Raw genomic sequence first — 18,451 nt, forward strand, 5'->3', positions numbered from 1 at the left:
AATACGGCCACAACATCAACAGGCACAGTCACAGCAGTGGGCATTTCTGCTCGTGCTCCATCGACCAAGAGCTTCAAGCATGTTTACTGCAACGCCTGAAAAACCATTCTCGAGCAGACAGGAACCAGGTTTTGCTGCCATTCTGCAGAACCATGGCCGGGCACTGTGTGGAGAGGGAGCAGCTGCCCAGCCTCAGCCCGGCCTCACACTAGGAGTGGGTCCATAGGGCTCCCCACGCTCTCACCGCTGCCTGGCAGCAGCCGAGCTGCAGAGCAGCCCCAGCCCCACAGCGTGGGGATGCTGCACCACCACCAGCAGGGAGATGCTCTGCTTGGTGCCCGGGTGGGTTTGCAATGCACGGTGTTATTTGGGCATGAAGTACAGCGCCGCATTTTTCAGTCTGCAGATAATCACAGATAAGACAGGTCCCCCCGCTGCTGCGCCAGCACCACCACTTCCACACAAGCCCTGGGCTGCATCCATGGCCAGGTTTGCAGGGAGCTGATTGCTGCTCCCATGGAAGAAGCGCTCCTTGTTTTCCAAGGCATGTGTCTGTGTTGCTGTTACATGGCAGGCTCAAGTACGATTTTCCAGCACAGAGATCGGGAAAAAATAAACACAACAACATATAACTGATGCCATTCGTTTGGATTTTTCACCCATTCAGACATTTAGAACCACTACTAGTATTTAGCATTCCACTCAACTGATTTAATTCTGGATTCTTCAGACACAGGAAGGATCCCAAGACAGCCCCTCTGCTCCCAGAAGCAGAACCAAAGCTAACGAGACCATCTTCCCTGTCAGATTAAGCCATCCCTCCCCATCTCCAGCCCATCTCATGCTGCCGCAATCTCAGCCCCTCAATGTACCACCCGTGCAGCGCGTCCACCAGAGTTCTCACAGCCAAGGACCATTAGACAAGCTTATCAATTAGGACGAGCTTATCAATTAGCACATTCAAGGATGCTGCCTTTTCCCCTCGGTGCTTTGGCAGCCCGCAGCCAGGATGTGGCTGCATGGAGGGGATGCCGCCCTCCTGCATCCCCCGTCCCTTTGTAAGCAGGCTGGCACCGCGATGCACAGCAAACAATACCGCCGGCCCTGTTCAAACAGAAAGAGGATGCAAGCAGGATGCGTTTACTTACATGAGGATTCGGTGCCAAACATGGCTGGCCCCAGATGCTGCTATTTTAAAAAGGAGAGAAGAAAGAGTGGAAGACAGAGGGAGTATATGAGAGCAGGGATGAGACCGCTACACAGCAGGGGTCATGAAGGCAGACAATGCAGTCCGAGCTATCCGAGCTGCCCGACCCTCCTCTCCTCTCTCCTCCCCTCCTCTGAGCCACGCTGCAGATGGCTCTACGTGCCCCCAGAGCGAAGGTCCTTCTTCGGGCAGCCAAAGGCAGGAGGCTCTGTGTTAAATCCAAGAGATAAGGGAAGGCCGGCGTCGCTCCCGCGAGAGCGGCGGGCAGAGATAGGTAGCGGACACCAGATACTGCAATCCCCAGCCCTGCTCTGGGTAAGACAATAGCATAGCTCATGCATACACTGGATGACGTCAGGACACTGCAAAGACTGACTGCTGCTAACCAGAGGCTCGGAGGGGGCTCGGATGGAGCGCAGCAATTCAGATGGGGATTCCTTTGTCACAAAATGCAAAAGACAAAGAAGCAGACGTCTATCTCCTTCCCCGAATATAAACCCCCGAACCTGCGCCTTTAATGCTAACTGAAATATCTGCCATGAATTCACACTTTTCTGCTCAGCTGCACGAGACGCAAAGTGCTTCTTTGCAAACACATCATGCAGAATAAATTCCAGGGACAAATGTCCAGGAAAATGCCATTTGTGGCATTTTCAATATACAATAATCACAAATTTCCATTGCTAATGCTCTTCATTATCTTTCCCTCCAAGAAAAATGAAAACCCCGAGCCAATCTGCACTTCAAACACCCCCTTCACGTGGCACTAGCCAACTATCTCATTTACTTAAACCCATTGTCACAACACAGCGCAGCAGTGCTCTAACCATAGTGAATAAATTACACATTCAAAGAAGAACAAACCCCAAATCGCACTGCTATCAGCGATAAAAAAGCATCCTAGCAACCAAAGAACTATTTTACTTCTTTCTTTATTCCTTTAAGCCATCTAGATTTGGTGTTTTTTAGCCTCTGCAAGCGCATTTTTTGGTGTATTTTTTTTGCATATTGAACATATTTTTTTTCTGATATTCGGTAATTTCAAAACGTTAAACTGTAGAAACAAAGGCTTCCGCTGACTCCTTCCAGTCCCACTGCAGACAAAAGGCATTTCCATGCCTTGCACTGGCAGGATCAGCAAAGCAGTAAGCCCATGTGCAGAAGCTTGCAGATATTGGGGGTCATCTTTCAGCACAACAGTCCAGAGGGGGCACAATGAGGAGTCTTTAATGAGTCTCACTGAGCAAGAAGTACATGCAGCTATAGCCATGAGAAAGACAGAAAAGCGCTGCCAGTGGCCAAGAAGAAAGGAAATAGATGCAAGTCCATTAAGCAAAGCACTTAAAGAAAGGCTCCCCCCTCTTTCTGATCTTTTGCAGTTTACCCGTTACTAAATGCTCCCACCACTCTGTTTACCGGGGGGTTTTGTGCTGTTTGCAGAGTGCACCATGTCACTGTGGTAAGCAGGCAGGGAAAATGGGTAACAGCTAACGCTGGAGGCACCTTCCATCGGAGTATCTCAATGCACCGAGCACTGGGGAGCAGCCAGCCATCGGCAGACACTGCTGCCCTAAGAGTCCACCAGAAAACAATGCACAGGTCAGAACCACGGGAGCCCACTGGCATCTCTGCTCTCAGGGAGGGGCAGTGCAGGCCCAGTGCAGGTCCAGTGCAGGCCCAGCAATGGCAGTGTGCTCCTCCCTACAGCCCTGGGCCCTGAGCAGAGCAAGGAAGGAGGACAAGAAGCTGTACCAAGCCCCATCTCCTTGCTGTACTTGTATAAAGGGCTGGGGGCAAAACGCAAGGCACTTTGAGCTCTTCTCATGGTCTTCTCTGCTGGCACAGAATGCTCCTGGGTTGTTTCTTCACTCAGCTCCTCAAACAGCCTCTGTGTGCAGCACACACCCCAAGAACACTCAGTCCTACCAGGATCCTGGAAGCATTTAACTGGAACGGAGCGATGGGAGAGGCCATACCCTGGGGTGAGACATCTCACAACATGCTGTGCAACGGGCAACTTTTCATCTCCCCACTGACAGATGGACACCTGAGCACCGTGACTCAGATCAACCCTTAGGCAATGACTAACCAGATGTCTTCAATCTGTTCTTAAACACCTGAAGTAATGACCTGGCACTTGAAGTAATGACCTGGTTGCTGAATCGCAATTAACGTTTCCAGTCATGGTGTGGGTGCTCAGCACCATTAAGGCACGTCTAAATTATTCCTGCTCGCAAAGCTATTGGTGGCACAGGACCACAGTTTGGCTATTCCCATAACTGAAGCAGTCATTTTGTCTACTTAGGGCCAGTAACAGCTCCTCTAACTGCAACAGCTTGACAAAAAGTGGTGTGTGGAGGAAGCAAGCCTTCTGGCTCCACCTTCAAGTAACCAAGGCAAGCTCACAAAGCCAACATGTCTATCACATGCCATGCCTAAGGCTCCCAAACCCTGCAAACACCAAACCCTGGAACAAAACCCCTACTGTTAATGTGCAATAGCTTAAGGATAATTTTAGCTCTGATGAGCAAATCTGACCTTCTCAAAGCCTTGTTTCCAAAGAAGGTGCAAAATCTAAGGGCTGCCCAGTGACATCCATGCAGGTGTCAGGGAGCCAGGCCCACTGCCAGCTTCTCACTGCATACGTGGCTGAAAGGCCCAAACCACCCTGACTGCACCCTGGGTAAGACTTTCATCATACTCCAGTTCACTAGCATTACTTTTGCCGGGTCGGTGCTTTACACTGTGGAGGAAGCAATGCTTGACGGACCTGCACTAAAATTCTTTATCAACTCCACCAAAATCACTTAAGAAACAGGTTTAATTTTACTACCACCTGCTTAATACGACCACAGCCATCCAGTTAGATAAACTGACTAGTAGAATTTAGTATTTCTGTTTCCTATCCTGAGTTTTGCTCTTCGTTTATTCTGCAAAGAAGGGTTAACAGATTTCATCTCTTCCTATGAGAAAGTCTATCTATCCTACACAGCTGTTCAGATGATGTAAACTAGCATACAGGGAATGTCAAAGGAAACGTGCAAGAATTATCATTGTTATGATCTTCTCACAACGTGCACAAGACATTGTTCAAGCACTAGATTCGTTTACAATATAACTTCCATACATTTCTCCACAAGCCAGCTATATTTAAAGCAGCAAACATATGTAGTATTCAATGTTCTCTGCCGTACATTCATATTTTCCAGAGAAAGGGATGTGCTCCTCAGCCACTAGCACAGCTCCAACAGATATTCCTTACTCCTCAATTTACATTACAGAACAAAGAAAGCATCCATGTTGTCAGTACGAGAGCTAAACAAGCTACTAAGCAATAGCTTGACTTTGAATAAAGAAGACGAAAAATTAAACATTAAGGACGGTACAATATTTAAGGCAACTGAAGTGCTTTAGGAAATCCATGAGTGACTGCATGTTTTGTCTGTACCCATCCGGCAGCTACTGGAATTATTTTGCCTCTACAAAAGTCAGCTCTCTCCTGCATTGGAGGCAGGCTACCCATCACCTCTGCTGTGAAGACCTCCAGCTTCTACATGTTTTGTCGCCTCCAGCAGCAGCTGACAGCAATTACTGATCTGTGTGACACCAACTGTAGCGACTTCACACCAGCAGCTCAGCTCTACCGCGCTGCTCTCACTTTTCCTTCTTAAATGGACAGTGGGAGAAAATACAATGACAAAAAAAAACCTTGTAGGTTGAGATCAGGACAGGGAAATCACTCACCAATAACCAACACAGGCAAAACAGACTCAGCATGGGGAGATAAACGTGATTTATTGCCCACCAGTAACAAACCAGAGCAGTCAGAACACCAAACTACAAACACCTTCTCCCATCTATCCTCTTCTACCACCTCCCCCAGAGCAGGCTGCAGTCAGTCCACAGCACTTCATTTTTGCCCATTTCTGTCCTTCCTCAGCTGATTCAGCATGGCCTTCATGCAGGTCCCAGGACTGCTCCAATGCAGCTCCATACCATGAAGCTCACCCTCCAGGTGCTGCTCCACACAGGTCCCCCACCTGCAGGAGACATACCTCTTTCAGAGCACGTGCACTGCTACACCATCCAGGGGATGGCCTGCTCCTCCATGGGCCTGTCCTGGGCTGCATGGAGCTGCTGGAGCACCTCCTGCCCTCCTCCTGCCCTCAGCCGCTGCTCTCTCGTTTCTCCCCTCTCTCCCAGCTGTGCAGCGGTTCTCAGGCAGCAGCAGAACCCTACTGGAGCAGCTGGAGCTGTTCTGCTCTGACACCAGGCACTGCAGGGTTCTGCTCACACAGGCTGTCCCACAACCCCTGCTGCCAACACCTTGCCACGTAGCCCAGCACACCAACCAAACACTGCAAGGCCGTTTTCCAGACTACGGAGAATAATGGAGAACAGTGACAGCACACATCGCTGAGCTGCAGCTCCATGACTTTCAGAGTTTCTTTGGTCTTATTTTGCTCAACTTTTCTGGCACATAATTACCTTCAGTAAACATTTCTGGTGAATAATTCATGAGTATACTGGGGAGAATCTTCATTACTGGTACAATTTCACTGCAAAGAAACACCTGATATTCATCGTTTTTGGAAACAGAGGAACTCACCCAATGCCCAGGCCAGCAACTGGGAGCGGAGGTGCCCGGTTCCCAAGAGGAAGGACCACACCAGGAACCAGACGGCCCAGAAACTGGGCCAGCAGCACGGTGGAAAATATCCCTGGATATCTGAGCCATTCCCTCTCTGCAACTTACAGTTCCCTTATTTCACTGGCACAGAAAGGAAGGAGTGAGCTGGCAGAGAAAGAAATGCCAAGGTCTCTAAACTGATTAACGTACGAAGCAGAATTTAGACCAGAACAGCTTCCTGACGACAGGAATATTTTTCTTATTTTTTGCTCTGGCATCAATTTTTCAGATATTTCTGTACAGTTCATATCATGTTTATGCAACTCTGTTTCACGTAATTCTTTTCCTGCAGCAACTCCAGCCAACAGTTGCCTCAATCGCTAAGTTTTTGGTGCATGCACATACACACACACCAATGACAAGAAGTGAAGAATGCATATTTCATCTTTCCACCAAAAATGTTTTTATGTGTTAGTGATAATCTGAGATAGAAAGTCCAACAGAGAGACACTACGAGCCTTAATAGAGCATTGTTACATCACTACAGTATCTTTCAACTATAATTCTAACAAACAGCTTCAGCACTGCTCTGTACATGATTATTGCAATCTGTTCTCTTATGGGAAGAGCTCAGCAATCAGCAGAGAAGCTCCCTGAGCTCTGCATCCCCCAGGACGCTCTTCTGGAATGCTCTTAATGGACACAAAGCTCTGGCATCTAAGAAATGGCAGTGCACTGCACGCAGAGAGCTGTATGTAAAGAACACTGCGTATGAGAAAGAACAAAAAGGAAGGATTAGCCCAGTGCAGGCACTTAAAGCTAGGGTAAGGCTGAAGCTGTGGGTGCCAGGCAGGCATCTTGCTCTCTTCACATTGCTCAGTGGTTGCTTCTCATTAGCATCATTACCTTAAGGAAATCTCAAATCTTGGGCCCCTGTCTTCTGCAGGTGACAGAGCTTTGAGATCCTAGGCAATAAGATCTAATTTTCCTCCAGTAGCCCTTGGACTATACTTGAATAGCTGGGGTCCACTGACAGAGAACAAGAGAGCAGAAAGGTATTCCTATCCCAACAACAAATGATACAGATACAGTCTGCCATTCTCTACAACCATGGCAGGATATATCTCATCTTCTGTACAGTACTGTCAAAAGATCAGGATGATGACTCACCTCTTTCTTATTTCAGTTCTGTTGGTTTTGTTTTCAGTTTAGTCAGCTTTGTTTTAAACACAGAACGATACCCAAAAATATATCGACAGTTACCAACACAGTGGGACTACCTGCTCACTGTGTGCAAACAGCATTTTAGATCTAAATTAAACGCATTAGTTTTCCAATAAGAACAAGTCCCAGGCCTCAACTGCTCACGACTCCATTAAATTCTGAGAGACGGTTTTGTCCCAAAGACATTCAACTGTGTGGTGAAACAGGGCCACGGCTGTATCTGAAAAATGTACCAGCAGAACACACCACCTTTTGTTATGAGCCAGGAGAGCTTGAAAGCAAAGGAAGCAACCAGCGAGCTCTGCGGTTAAATCAAACGCATTTCATTAAACAGCAATTTATATGCATTTTTAAAGTAGTAAAATAATAGAAGATGAAGAGTATATATTTTCTACGCTGAGGGAAATGCCCGAAATATTTTGTGGTTTTTTTGTTTTTTCATCCTAAAATTAAGGTCGTTTACACAGATCTATGCCAAAGGTCTGCACATGTGTACATGCAAAAGCTTCAAATGTACGAGTGAGCAGAGGTGGGTAACAAATTAAAAATAGATTATAAACAAACTAACATTTTAAATGCTACTCTGAGGGACGAGAGATTAGGATTAAGGCCTATTCATAATAAATCACATGCAAACTGGTATCAGTGAGAACATGTGTGCCCCAGAAAACGAAAACACAAAAATATCCAATTTGTATGCAAAAATAGTGAAACAGAGAGAAGGTTTAGAACAGTAGTAAACACTGCCAACACAGCATTATGATCCATATTAATAATGGTGACTGATCTAATGCCAAAACTTCACAGCTAGTACTAAGTTTGGTTGCTGAGAGAGGAAGATTAGATTAAAATTAATTCTCAGTCTGAATAAACATGGGAAGAATGTTAGATTTGACTTTACAAAGAGCAATGATTTCATTGCACGTACAGGAAAAATTAAGAAGGACTTCTAAGCTTACAAGGGAATACCCACAAGACAGCACAAGAAAGTGTCTGAGCTATTGAGCACAGCTTTCCAAAGGAAATAAGATTCACATGAACACACTGTTTGTGTGCACAAGTCCCTGCTTTATAACTGGAAGCATCATCCACAGCAACCCCACTTTGCAGAGGAGCAGGAGAAACAAAGCATCCTGCACATTGAGCAACAAGTAATTAGACAGGGAGGAGATGACTTATAGAGGTCTCTACTGCCATGAGAGAATGCTGTGCTGAACATGTATCTTGCATAAAAGAGTTCATGGTGTAACCAGGGAAAAACTTCCATCAGTTTTATTCTTATTTTCCTATGTGGATACCTGTGTGCATTATGCTGGATAAACTGACATTGCAGCCCTAAATACAATGCAGTTGTATGGACAGTTAGGAAACTAAATCCACTGGAAACTAAACTTCATCAGCGCTACTAGGTGAACTTCCAGGCTGTGGTAGTGTCACAGCCTCTGGTTCCATGGGCTCCTGTCAGCTTCCAGGCACTGCCAGTCTAGGAGATAGATATATGCCTGAATAACTTAACAAACAGAGGTTTTCTTGAGGAAGAAGAGCCTCTTGTAGGAGCTGATGAAAACAATCAAAGCAGCTGCTTTAGAAATCCCATTTGCACACACTGCTGTAGGCCCAGATGTCCACCTCAGACACAGACTGCAGGTTCCAGGCCTGGACCTTGCCACAGTAGCCTCATTTGATGTACACTCAACAGCAGAACGGTAAAAACCTTCCTGGAAAGACAGGATTCTCCAAACTAAAAAAAGACTTTTCTGGACAAGTGCCAACCTGAGGAGCACACATCAGATGAAGAATCTTCCACCACAGCGCTTAAAGTGTAGTCCTACCAGCTCTGAGGGGAAGTAGGCTCTTAAACTTGATGGACACCTTGGAAATGTTCTCGTGAACAAAAAAGCATTAGAGAAAATGTCAACCATTTAGTCACGGTAACAGAAGGCTTTCCTATACAGTTAGAGGAAAACAAAGCGTGATGCCACCTGCCTTCTTCGAAGCAGATCCAGCTGCACCAGCACCCTTCCTGCCAGACACCAGTCATGAAGGAAAACTGCAGAAGCTCCCAAGTCCTGCTTCACACGGAAACCTGCCTTTGCGAGGACTGCCTTCATGAGGGGCTCACAGCACCTCCTGGCTCACAGGGTTCCCTTGGTGAAAATATCCTGCTGCTAAAATACTGATTAACTTTAGCACACACCTACTGCCCAGTGATGGTCCAATACACTGACATCCTAGTAGAAGCAGGACTCTAAATGGGTATGATAATGAGCAGCATGGCAATTTAGTAGAGGCTAAATGACCAGACATTAACCCTGTCTGAGTTTCTACACTAACTGTGGGCACCCCCATGTGCAGGTCCAGTGAGCCTGCAGCTCCCTGCCAGGCTTCTGCTGTGCCCTTTGCTGTTGGTGCAAGGATCCTCAAACCAGGTCCCAGCCTTCGGCATGGCCAAGTCACCCAGAGAGCAGGTATTTAGCTGAGACAGTCACCTTTTGCTGTGTACAGCCACATAAATATCCACAACACCGTTGATTTAACAGTATCTTGATACTTGGAAGCACCGTGCCAACTATATTCTCTGGCTTCAGCATCATGAAAGATTCAAGGGCCTGTGTCCAGTACTAGGTGGCAAGGAGAGTTTATCAGCTTTATCAGCTGAAGCAGGAAGTCCATGCCGAGCACAGCCTTTGCAGATACACAATGAAGATAAAATCAGCAACAGTCACTTCTCTGAAGAGAACTCTCCTTCGCAATCAGACATTCCTCCTTCTCCAAGTTAAAGCACAGAGACACATTCCTTTCAAGCTGAAGGCTTTGTAGCCCTTTTCGCATACTGGATTTATTTACTCAGCCTACCTAATCAGTTGTCAAACCAGACAGAACTGCTTCAGTAGCAGAGCATGCGCATACGGCACATCCCCTCTGCCAGCTGTAGGGTGAGTACATCGCCTCCTCTATTCTCCATATAACATGTCAGTCTTCAGATCACTGCTGGCTCTTCTTAGCACTGTGTGCTGTCAGTCAGTATTATTTACCCACTTCAGCCTCTGGCCCTGTTTACACTATAGGCAAGTAGCATTTGACACCACTTATCCTCAGCAGAACACACTCCGGTTGCCGGCCAAAACAAATCCCTAAGCAGAAGGAACGATCCACCCCAGCACTGAGGGATGAGGTTGGTTGGCTGCCACCATCACAGCCACCCCACAGGGCCCAGCAAGGCACCTGCAGGGCAGATCTTGCATGTTCCCTGCTCTTACATTTAAGGGAAACAGGATGAGAAATACATCCTGTGCACATTGCTTCTGAAAGCTCTCAGGAGGACTGGAAGAAAATGTATTTTTAAATAATTTACATGGATTACTGTACCCTTCTTCAGCTCGCAGCAAACATCACTGGAGATATTGCACATTGGGTGAATGAGGTCCAGTATGGCCTCCTCTGCTCTCATGTCTGTTTATAAACCTGTAAAAACAGACTTACAGGCTTTATCACTTTTCTTGTTGCTAACTACCTGCTTAATTGAAACTGAAACAAAAGAATAACTTTCTCAACACATTATAAGCAGGGAAAAGCAAATGTCTGAGTGCTTTAACAAGGATATATGATCCAATGTCCAGTTATGAGCATACAGCTTCCTCTGGCACGTGCTGCCAGTCCCAGAGAAAAGACCTCAGTGGAAAGACCAACTATGTCTTAATTATGTGCTCAACATGCCCCTTATTCCAAATACCTTTCTCATGTCTGTGCAGAGGGAGTTAAGGCTCTTCTGGAACATTGCTTTCATTGTATACAATAAGTGCTTCTTGCCAGAGCAATTATTTTTGCAGAATATTTTCTATGAAAAATAGTCCACTTTGTTCAAGTTCTGCCCTGCATTACCGATGCAAATGAAAGGAATGCATCTTTGAATTTGCATTTCATCGGCAAACTAACCCTTCACCAACTTTCACTGTCATTTACTAGCTTGAATTAACTTCAATTTGAAGGCAGATCATTAGGTAATAGCAGCTTAAAGAAATGTCAGTAACTTTACTTTGCTTTAAAATAACACAGAAGATGGAAAATAATAATAAGAGAGCTGCATAGCACCACTTGTTGAAATGTGCCCTCTGTGTGCCTTGATAACTGCCCACGCTGACGCACATCAGGCTGCTCCAGACAGACATGTGCTGCACACTCACTGTGGAAGCCAAAAGGGAACTGGAACATTTTACTTGCAAGAGCCATGGTAAGAGCTCAGCTCAGCCGCAGTGTTGATTTACATGCAATGTAAGTTACAGAGCCAGGAGATGTCTTCAGGGCAGGAGCTTTCTGAAGGGCAATTTCCTGGTTAACAAGCTAGAGTTAAAACATCTATTTTCTTTGAAACATGCCTTTTTAATCATTCTTGTTTTTCCTTAGTATTGTCTACTTAAAACAAAGTGATTCACTAGTAATACAGCCAGCAGTAAACACAAAGGAAAAACTAATCAAACAGAAACCTGCAGGGCTAGGTGATGGATAGTGCGGGCAGTTCTCTTGCAAAAAGTCACTGTGCAGTGGTCAATCACCTTCTAGGGGTGGTTGGACCAAGAGCAAGACAGCTGCGCCAATTCAAGCCAGAACACAAGTCAGTCCTTATTCCACCCACATAGCCATGGCCAAGCTTGGTTCCCTGGTCCACCCCTTGCCAGCTACAGCAGGTCACTCAAGGCCATGTCATGATGGGTTCTTAGCATCCCCAAAGAAGATGACTCCACAACATGCCTGTGCAACCTGCTCTGCAGCCTAATAACAAGGTGTCTTCTGAAGTTCAGACAAGATTTCCCATGTTTCAGCTTGAACCTGCTGCCTCCTGCCCTGTCACCAGCTCCTACTGAGAGAATCCCACCGCATCTCCGACCCACCTCAGCTCCCCAAACCCAGCCTTAGCAGCTGAATATTTTTCAAGGTTCTGTAAATCTGCTCAAATGTACTCACTAACAACAACAACAACAAATACTCCGTCCAGCACTGCATTTGAAGTAAAAAGTCATACAGTAAAGCACTCACAGTTTAAGAAATGGGAAACCTGGATCAAAGCAACATCATGGCTTCTCCTGATGCAGAGTGACTGAAGCATAAAGACAGGTGCCCATAAAGAATTCTTTTCTAGTGAAGACTTTAAAAATCAATTAATGACCTAAATTAAAACCTTAATTATGCCTGTGATTAGACTGAACGAGACTTAAGAGTATAATAAATAGATTTTAGTACTATAAAAAACTAGAAGCATCAGAAAACACAGCTATCGCAGAATCATAGGATGGCTTGGGTTGGAAGGGACCTCAAGGATTATCAAGTTCCAACCCTCTGCAGCAGGCAGGGCTGCCAGCTGCTGGATCAGGTACTAGACCAGGCTGCCCAGGGCGCCATCCAACCTGGCCTTGAACTCTTCCAAGGACAGCGCATCCACAACCTCTCTGGGCAGCCTGTTCCAGCACCTCACCACCCTCTCAGTGAAGAACCTTCCCCAACTCCTATATACCTTCCTTCTTTCAGCATCTTTAAAAAATACACAGAAATCACAGCATTAACAGCAATGATTCACAGATCCAGTGGTACGGAAGTTACTGACAATTGCAGGCAAAGGGAAAAATCCATGCTGTGATGACATGACTGTACATTTCCACATCATCAAGCCCAGTATAACAGACAACTTTATACAATTCCAAAGCTTCTGCAGATAAAGGTAATTAGAACCTTTGATTGCATATCCTCCCAAATCAAAGACTTTTCCACAATGTATTTTAAGGTATTAAGCAGTACAATGGCTGTAGACAGTCTAATTTTAAAGAAGCTGTAATGCTTTTAATGCTTTTAATCAGTTCTTGAAAATAACCTGACAGCAGGTTTGGCTATTTGCCTTAGCTGAACACCTGAAAGAGGCAACTGAGGCTTTGATTTGAGGCACGACTGACCTCAGAGGAAAACAGGACCTTCTCAATCCAACCTTCAGGTTGTTTTTTTTCTTCCAGTCAACAGATGGATTAACATACTGTCAGCAACAAACAAAACTTCTTCGTCCTCTTAAGATGCATCAAAATAAGTCTGTACATGGAAAACCCCACTGTTTAATTTTCTTTCTCAATCAAACAATTCCATACTTCTGCTGGCAGCACCGAGCCATCGTTCCATTGCTTCTGCAGCAGCCAGCTATGGTTTTCTGCATTTCTTAGCACAAGAAGTTCCCCAAATCATTCTCTACTAGAACTGGATCACCATGCAATTCGGCATTACATGGCTGTAATCCAAGGTCTTACACCACAACAAACAGCCATGCTCTCACAGAACAGGCTCCTTACAGCCACCTTTGGGTACTCTCCCTCCAGAGTAGCATGCGGGGATCTCCACTGCCCTGGGAGCAGATCTGGGAATCCCACACAGCCACTGACTGCCCATGCATGCAAAGTGGTTAATAGAGCACAGTTACCAGTGACTTACAGCAATCTGCCACCGCTACCAACCCCAGAGTTCATGCAGTTCCCTCTTATTCCAGTGCAAAAGGAGGCGTATCTCGACCTTTTGCTAGAATACTATTACTGCAGCAAATGATGTCATCATGATCTATCTAGCTAAACATGTGGCCTTTGGTCACTTCTGTAGCCCCACACCAACAGCTCAATGTCCTCCAAACAGTCAGAGCTCAGTCCTTGGATATCAACAGATTACGTATGTAAGATATTCTTTTAAGACAGATTTTGTATGAAATATAGAACACCATTTTTCAGTTCAGAGATGGCTGAAGTAATTTCTGAGAAGAGCGTGAAAAGAAACTGAAGATTCTGTAGTTTTAAAGATGCTATTTATTAACTAAGGTCCCACAAAGGTGATCTAGCAGAGTCTTTGAATTCTCCTCATAGAAGGAGAGCGCACAAGGCACTTTTCACTCATTCGAACTCTTTCGCCCTTTTATTTATGAATGGGTTTTGCTGGCTTCAAGCTGTTAGTGTGGCTTTTACCCTTTCCAACTCTCACTTAATTGCTCCTGCTCTCACAAAGAAACCGTTTCTGCTTCCATCATCCCACACCTCTCACACCCTTCCTACATCCTGCACAGCTGATCAGAAGAGGCGGCCAGCAGAGCACTGTGAGCCTCCCACCAACTCCTACACCCACAGCTGCCAGCCCCGGTTAAGGGCTTCCCCAGATCCCCAGTATTATCTGAAGGCTTCACACCGTGCCAGAAGGAGCTGGGTTGTCAAATGCCAAATAGTGCAGTTCTGCAGCAATACACGTCATCTCTCCCATATGGTGAGCCGGTACCGATCTTTTCCACAGGCATGAGCGATGCTTTGTGAAAGTTTTCCTCCTCATGCTCTTACTCCTCCCTCATTTCTAGTCCAGACACATTTGCTCAGACCAAGGGAAGGATCCAGTGATAATTCAAGGAATGGAAGACATGCACTCAAGGTCCAGAGAGTCTTGATCAAGCTCCCTCACTCACCCCAGCCCCAAGATCACTCACACCACGAGTGTCCTTGCACACCTCAAAGCCCACCTCCCCTGCCCCACAGCCTGCAGTCACTCCAGCACTCAGTCAGCCCCATTTTCTGGCACAGACGCAATGCTGCTCCCCTGTCCCTGTCTGAATCCGACAGCACACCCCAAAATCCACTGGCAAGGGGAACTGGCTGTCCCCTATGGGTTGCCACATGCAGCCAAACCCACCCCGTTAGCTGCTTCTCACCCTTTAGAAAATAAAAATTAAAAAAAAAAAAAAGAAGAAAAAGAAAATTCTCTGACTTTGCTTGGATGGAGCTAAAAACATCAAACAAACAAAACGACAACATCTGTGCGCTTCTTTCCCCTCAAAACCCCACTTAGCATCATTCAAAGGACAACAAAAGACACGCCTGACAGGGCTTATGAAAGCACTGCATGAGAGACTTTCTAGTGTGGTTGCAGCAGGGCAACACAGAGCCCATCCTAGTAAATGGTGAAGGACCATCAACAAATACCGGACTGCTGGGGGCAGCAATGGAGACATGACAGAGCAGGGTTACCGCAGAGGTAAGCCAGGGTTTGGCTGCTACAGGAATACACTGATATCTAAAATCCTCCTGAGACTGAAACGCGGAGCTGCACTGTGAGGAGCAGGCTGTGCTGGAAAGCAAGAGAACTGTGATCAAAGCAGGTCCTAGAGAAGCCACTGGCACAGCCAGGACAGGCTGCAGTGCCTTCTAGAGAACAGAAGAATGCAAGGAAGTGGGAGAAGGCTTACAGCATAAAATGGTAGAGAGCAGAACTGGGAATGAGGTGGCACCTCTGTGCAGCAGCACCGTGTGAGCCACATCCCGGAGCCAAAGGCAGCACCAACAATGAACCTCCTCTGAACCAGTGTGGCTTTCAGAGGGATTTTTCCCACAGTAAGGATCACATTCATTGTTCTGTGCCAGCAACAATATTGCGCTGTAATGCCTTGGGATTCTAGCAGACATAAGAAAAAACATTCAACCTCAATAAGCAAGTTCCAAGGAGCAGCTAAAGCAATGAAGAACAATGCTCTGCTGGCTGCTGTCCTGCATGGGAGACTTTGTACATATTGACCGCATAGCCAAGCACAGCAGCGTGAATTCAAGTGAGAGCTGGAGCCCAAAAGCCTGGATTTTAATAAACTTCAAAAGGCCGATGATCAAACAACCAAACCAAGCTTTACCTTACCTATAAACTCAAAGGAAAGCTGAACAAGGCCAGAAAGCAGATCAGGCTCGGGGGAGAAGCCTCATCTGAGCACTCAGGCAAGAATGGTCTCTCATCTGCTGCTTCATAACAGACATCAAGGAGCCCACACTGCTGGCATGGGATGCACAGCCACAGCACCACAGGAGCCTGTCTGGCCTTCCTGCTCCCATCAGCCCTTCCTTCTACCAGCACCATGCCCTGTGCCTGAGCCTCATGGATACATGTGGCCAAAAAATTAAAAAGAAAATAAACCATGTAGAGCAACTCCAAGTGCTTTATTTTACCTGCACGATCTCACAGATCCATCAGCAGGAAGCGAACACGGTGATGTCTATGCAGACAACAACACTGGCCTCACTTCTTTTTCAAAAACTAATAGTTCCCATCATTTTTCAGGATTGGGGTTTTCATTTGTTCTTTTAATGTTTCTGCCCTTTTAACAATCGGACTCTTCTTATCTTTAATGGTCACTTATTTTTCTTCTAGCGCATTCTTAAGGCTATCTTTCTTCACATTCCGAGCAGGACAGGATTTCACAGCCACTCTGCTTTCCTTTTGGTGGGGGAGCACTCTGAGCTTTCTCATTACAGCAGAAAAGCTGTAGCCGACACAAAGAGGAAAACATAAATTATGCTATGACAGCTTTATAAGGCTAATTCTAATAAATAGCCCTTGGTAGGCTTCTATTCAGTGTTTCTCTGGAACAGCTACTGGGGATGTTTCTGCTGGAAGTATCTTCAGTTGTACCAAATATTTAACAGGAGTGCAAGGATTTCAATGGGTCTCCCATGCTGGAGGGCCAGGGCTACCACACTATCATTGGCATGCATGTAGGCCAGCCAACGCAGCCTCAGAAAGGGTCTTGTTTACCCTGTTTCAGTTCAGGTGTGCAGGGAGGATGAAAACACCCCTCAAAGTGCTTCCTACTTCAGCACAATCTGCACACGGATCTCAGCCTTAAGCTACTGCCTCTGGATTTTTACTGAAAATGACAACAACAAAAAAGTCCATATTGCTGACAGAAAGAAATTACGGTTCTGAAAAGAGCAGTTTCGTGCCTTACCTCTATGTAGTTATGTATACAATGGTTCAGTTGTATGACTGAAACTCTTAGAAACCTGAGGTAACCAGAAACCTTTTTATTCAAGTACCACTTTTATTGGAAAAGTCACTTTTGAAAACAGGATTCAGTCACAGGATGACTTGGAAGGAAACTCAGAACTATTTCATCTGAGATGATTAGCAGCCTGGCAGCAAACTTGTATTATCACCAACCCATTCCTACATTGTTTCTTACTGAAGTCTCTCACTGCTCACATTCAGGTGAATGCTGAGGAGCCTGAAGAGGACTGTATGTCCGTGCTTGTTCAAACTGCACCGAGGTTATGAAGGCTGTGGATCACCAGTCTCTCACTGGTCTCCATGGCCAGGGAGACTCAAAACGGCAACATTAAAAACAAAAGAAGTTAAAAGAATGAATCTGACAGCAGAGCTCCACCACCTCCACGTATCAGCTCTCCTTCCCTGCTTATTTATTTGTCTGCGCCAACTTCCAAAAGCACTGAGAATGACTTTTATGCTTTCCCTTCTGCACGACGTGCCCAGCCAGCTGGACATCTCCCCCAGCTCTACGTGAAATGCCTTGCAGCCAATCTCTCTACGCTTTTCCTTTTCAGCTCAAGCAGTGTCTGACCCCACCCCTGCCTTTCGTTGTGGAACTGGAGCATGCCCAACATTTTTTCTTCTGTAGACAATTTATTTTTAAATCAGTGGCTAAGAATGCAGCATAATATATCTTAAAACAAATGCTCTTAGTCATCATTTCCACAATATTTCAAATCCTTTACGGGAAACATGATTCAGAAGAGAACAGCAGCAGAATAGAAACCAAAGCTGTTCTATTAGTTAGTGCCCACAGCTCTTAGATTCAAATCTGAGCAATAATTTAAACTGCATTAATAAAACCTTGGGTAAATAGCAGCTCTTCACAACAGCCCTAATAAACAAGCGCAGAGCTGTCTCAAGGTACACCGTATTTCAGTGGCACACGGCCGGTCTGCTACCGAGCACTGACATTCTGTTGGCCACGTTAGACGTGACAGGCTTTCTACATCTTCAAGTTTAATATTTAACAGGAGATAGGCTGACTGACTTCCTCATAAACAAACTCTCATTGATCCCAACTGGCCTGTTCTCATAAGTTTTTCTCCTCACTCCAGACAGAAAACAGGTCTCCTATACCATAATTCACTGCTACTTCTTAAAAGCCCTTCAGACTTGCACAGAAAGTGAGGTTAGATGTCATCTCTCTGGTACTTCTAACAAACTCATTCACTCCCTGTTCCCCACTGCACTGATGAATAAAGGTAACTGGTTTCAGTGGCAGGAAGGGTAGATGTAATGTCAGGTTCAACACTTTAAGGCTTTGTAAATTAAACTCTTACAAATCCCACGGCCGTGCTCGCTACCCCATGAATCTGGGATGTAATTTCAGACGCAGCCAAGAATATTTCTTGCTCCCCTCCTTACTGCACTACACTTTGTTCCAAAAGTGCTCCTGCCACATAATGTAAAAGCAGATGGATCTCTCCGCTGCACTCAGAGATCCTGTAGGTAATAAGATACTGCACTGACTAAATGGATCTCAATGGGTGCAGACAGGAGAAAAAAGTAGGAAATACTGC

At 45.8% G+C, this 18,451-nt stretch overlaps 1 protein-coding gene across 2 annotated transcripts in view; it reads right to left on the bottom strand.

Annotated features, from left to right (window-relative positions):
* Nucleotides 1–18,451, bottom strand: part of ST7 (suppression of tumorigenicity 7) — a 129,477-nt gene that overhangs the window by 89,775 nt on the left and 21,251 nt on the right. Inside the window, exon 1 of one of the 2 annotated variants that reach the window (XM_072329595.1) lies at nt 1,149–1,653. The exons of the other annotated variant lie outside the window; for it this stretch is intronic. Coding sequence (XP_072185696.1) covers nt 1,149–1,170 — 22 coding nt within the window. The 5' untranslated portion in view covers nt 1,171–1,653. Of the gene's footprint in view, nt 1–1,148; nt 1,654–18,451 lie in introns of those variants that run through there. 2 annotated transcript variants of the gene reach the window in all.

The sequence above is a fragment of the Excalfactoria chinensis genome, chromosome 1, assembly GCF_039878825.1.
Source record: "Excalfactoria chinensis isolate bCotChi1 chromosome 1, bCotChi1.hap2, whole genome shotgun sequence".
In the NCBI taxonomy this organism is placed as follows: domain Eukaryota; kingdom Metazoa; phylum Chordata; class Aves; order Galliformes; family Phasianidae; genus Excalfactoria; species Excalfactoria chinensis.